This window comes from Falco punctatus (assembly GCF_963210335.1).
Source record: "Falco punctatus genome assembly, contig: scaffold_276, whole genome shotgun sequence".
In the NCBI taxonomy this organism is placed as follows: Eukaryota; Metazoa; Chordata; class Aves; order Falconiformes; family Falconidae; genus Falco; species Falco punctatus.
The window spans coordinates 1-4,143 of NW_027660271.1; the positions used below are offsets into that span (position 1 = coordinate 1).

The 4,143-nt window shown below is 67.3% G+C and overlaps 1 protein-coding gene across 1 annotated transcript; it reads left to right on the forward strand.

Moving 5' to 3' along the window:
- Positions 1 to 770: 770 nt before the first annotated feature.
- On the forward strand, positions 771 to 4,093 carry LOC308057306 (uncharacterized protein; the record flags this gene model as incomplete). Its single annotated transcript, XM_080411442.1, has 4 exons — positions 771 to 1,115; positions 1,288 to 2,040; positions 2,121 to 2,242; positions 4,045 to 4,093. Coding segments are annotated over 4 exons (1,269 nt in total), but the record flags the coding sequence as incomplete, so codon positions are not given.
- Positions 4,094 to 4,143: the final 50 nt, after the last annotated feature.

Genomic DNA, 4,143 nt, shown 5'->3' on the forward strand with positions numbered 1-4,143 from the left:
AGGAGAACCGAATCCTGAGGGCAAACCCGGTGCCGTTTCGAGGTACTTCGCGGCGGGAAGGTGAATTTGAGGGGGGGTGCGCGTGCGGGTTCACCGCCGTTGAAGGCGAACGGGGGTGGGGGGAGGGGGGGGAACCGAGCGGCCAGACGGTGAATAAAGCGGCCGGGGCGGGGGGGAGGGTGGGGGTGGGGGGGTGCCCGGCGGCGGATCCGCCGCTGCGGAGGGATCCCCGTGGCGGGGAGGGGGTTAAGGACCCCGCCGCCTGCCCCCTACCCCCCCCCCCCCCCCCCGAGGGAGACAAGATGGCGGCGGGGGGGGGAGGGGGGAGGGCTGCCCGCGCGCCGCCGGCGCGCGCGCTCAGGCAGCGCCTCGGCCAGCCCTTGCGGCCCCCCCTCTCCGCCCCGCCCTTTTTTTCTCCTTATATGGAAGTAAAGGCGCGGGGGGGGGGGAACTTCCGGGTTGGGAAAGCGCACCCTACCTTGTGTCGGCGCGAACCAATGGGAGGGTGGCATGAGCGGAGGGGTTGACCAATGGGGCGAAGGGACGGCGAGCGGTGGGCGGGGCGCCGGGGGCTGGGCTGCGTTGCGTTGCGCCGTGCCCGCGCCGCCGCCGCCTTGTTCTGGCGCCCGCGGGGTGAGGCCACCGCCACAGCGCGGGGGGGGGGGAGACGGCCGCGCGCCCCCCCCTTCCCCTCCCCCCCCTGCCCGCCCCTCCCCCCTCCGCCCGGCGACCCTCCCCTCCCCCCCCCTCCCCCTCCCCCGCCGCCGCAGGTAAGCCCCGACCGGGGGGGGGTGGGGGGGGTGGGGGAGGGGAGAAACTATTTGGGGGGGGGGGGGGGTGCGGCCCCCCCCACATCGCGGGACGGATGGTTCGGCCCCGCCCCCTGGGGGGGGGGGAGGGACTGCGAGGACCAGTTGGGGGGAGGGACTGGGAGGACCAGTGACACCCCCCTCGCTCCTGCCCTGGACTGGGATGGGGGGGCGGTATCCCAGTGCCCACCAGTTTCCCTCTCACTGGGGTCCCAGTCCCCACCAGTTCCCCTCTTACTGGGCATCCCAGTTCCCTTCTCACAGGGGTCCCAGTGCCCACCAGTCCCCCTCTTACTGGGCATCCCAGTCTCCCTCTCACTGGGGTCCCGGTGCCCACCAGTTCCCCTTTTATTTGGCATCCCAGTACCCCCAGTCCCCCTCTTACTGGGCATCCCAGTCTCCCTCTCACTGGGGTCCAGGTGCCCACCAGTTTCCCTCTTAATGGGTGTCCCAGTGCTCCTCTAACTGGGCACCCCAGTGCCCGCCAGTTTCGCTCTCACTGGGGTCCCAGTGCCCACAAGTTTCCCTCTTACTGGGCATCCCAGTACCCCCAGTCCCCCTCTTACTGGGCATCCCAGTTTCGCTCTCACTGGGGTCCCAGTGCCCACCAGTTTCCCTGTTACTGGGCATCCCAGTTCCCCTCTCACTGGGGTCCCAGTGCCCACCAGTCCCCCTCTTACTGGGCATCCCAGTACCCCCAGTCCCCTTCTTACTGGGCATCCCAGTTTCCCTCTCACTGAGGTCCCGGTGCCCACCAGTTTCCCTCTTACTGGGCATCCCAGTACCCCCAGTCCCCCTCTTACCGGGCATCCCAGTTTCGCTCTCACTGGGGTCCCAGTGCCCACCAATTTCCCTCTTACTGGGCATCCCAGTTTCGCTCTCACTGGGGTCCCAGTGCCCACCAGTTTCCCTCTCACTGGGGTCCCAGTGCCCACCAGTTTCCCTCTCACTGGGGTCCCAGTGCCCACCAGTTCCCCTCTTACTGGGCATCCCAGTACCCCCAGTCCTCCTCTTACTGGGCATCCCAGTTCCCCTCTCACTAGGGTCCCAGTGCCCACCAGTCCCCCTCTTACTGGGCATCCCAGTTTCCCTCTCACTGGGGTCCCAGTGCCCACCAGTCCCCCTCTTACTGGGCATCCCAGTTTCCCTCTCACTGGGGTCCCAGTACCCACCAGTTTCCCTCTCACTGGGGTCCCAGTGCCCACCAGTCCCCCTCTTACTGGGCATCCCAGTTCCCTTCTCATTGGGGTCCCAGTGCCCCCAGTCCCCCTCTTACTGGGCATCCCAGTTCCCTTCTCATTGGGGTCGCAGTGCCCACCAGTTCCCCTCTTACTGGGCATCCCAGTTCTACTCTCTCAGGGGTCCCAGTGCCCACCAGTTTCCCTCTCACTGGGGTCCCAGTGCCCACCAGTTTCCCTCTCACTGGGGTCCCAGTACCCCCAGTTCCCCTCTTACTGGGCATCCCAGTTCCCTTCTCACAGGGGTCCCAGTGCCCCCCAGTTCCCCTCTTACTGGGCATCCCGGTTCCTCTCTCACTGGGGTCCCAGTACCCCCAGTTCCCCTCTTACTGGGCATCCCAGTTCCCCTCTCACTGGTGTCCCAGTGCCCCCCAGTTCCCCTCTCACTGGTGTCCCAGTGCCCCCCAGTTCCCCTCTCACTGGTGTCCCAGTGCCCCCCAGTTCCCCTCTCACTGGTGTCCCAGTGCCCCCCAGTTCCCCTCTTACTGGGTGTCCCAGTGCCCCCCAGTTCCCCTCTTACTGGGTGTCCCAGTGCTCCTCTAACTGGGCACCCCAGTGCCCCCAGTTCATGCTTACTGGGGTCCCAGTGCCCCCCAGTTCCCATCTTAGTGGACACCCCAGTTTACGTCTCCGCCTTCTTACTGGGAGTCCCAGTTCCCCCCGTTCCCCTTTTACTGGGGGTCCCACTTGCTACTGGGCATCCCAGTGCCTCACCGTTCCCGTCTTACTGGGGATCCCCGGATCTGTCACGTTCCTCTTACTGGTCTCCCAGTTCCTCTCTAACTGGGCACTCCACTGCCCCCCATTCCCCCCTAACTGGGAGTCCCAGTCCCCCCAGTTCCCCCCTAACTGGGGCTGCCAGTGGTCTTCCTTGGGGGGGGGGAATTCAGGGGTGCAGCTCATGGGGGGGTGGGGCTATTAGGGGGCGGGGCTATCAAGAGGGCGGGGCTATCAAGGGGGTGGGGCTCTTGGGTTTGGGCTATTTGGGGGGCAGGGCTATGGGGGCTGTTGGGGGGTGGAGCTATTGGGGGGCGGGGCTATGGGGGCTATCAGGGGCGGGGCTATCGGGCCTATTGGGGAGGTCGTGGCTATTGGGGGAGGGGCTATGGGGGGCTACTGGGGGGGCGGGGCTATGGGGGCTATCGGGGGGCGGGGCTATCGGGGCGGGGTTATTGGGGGCTATTGGGGAGGCTATTGATGGGAGGGGCTATAGGTGGGAGGGGCTATGGGGGGCTACTGGGGGGGTGGGGCTGTGGGGGCTATCAGGGGCGGGGCTATCGGGGGCAGGGCTATTGGGGAGCTATTGGGGGTCATGGCTGTGGGGGGCGGGGCTATAGGGGCTATTGGTGGGAGGGGCTATGGAGGGTGGGGCTATGGGGGCTCTTGGGGGGCGGGGCTATCGGGGGCAGGGCTATTGGGGAGCTATTGAGGGGTCATGGCTGTTGGGGGGTGGGGCTATGGGGGCGGGGCTATGGGGGCTATCAGGTGGGAGGGGCTATTGGGGGCGGGGCTATGGGGACTATCAGGTGGGAGGGGCTATCGGGGGCGGGGCTATCGGGGGCAGGGCTATTGGGGAGCTATTGGGGGGTCATGGCTGCTCGAGGGAGGGGCTATTGGGGGTGGGGCTATGGGGGCTATCAGGTGGGCGGGGCTATTGGAGGGAGGGGCTATCGGGGGCGGGGCTATCGGGGGCAGGGCTATTGGGGAGCTATTGTTGGGTCATGGCTGTTCGGGGGTGGGGCTATTGGGGGGTGGGGCTATGGGGCTATCGGGGGCGGGGCTATTGGGGGCGGGGCTATCGAGGGTAGAGCTATTGGGGAGCTATTGGGGGGTCATGGCTGTTCGGGGGAGGGGCTATGGGGGCTATCAGGTGGGCGGGGCTATTGGAGGGAGGGGCTGTCGGGTGGGCGGGGTTATCGGGGGTGGGGCTATTTTGGGCCCCTCCCCCCACCTTCTCTCCTCTCTTTCTTTTTGTGTCCCCCCCCCCCCCCCTGCAGCCCCGAGGTGCCGACCCCCCCCCACCGCCGCCGCCGCTGCCTGACGTGAGACCCCGCCCCCTCCCCCAAGCTTCCGGGGGGGGGTCGGGACCCCGCCCA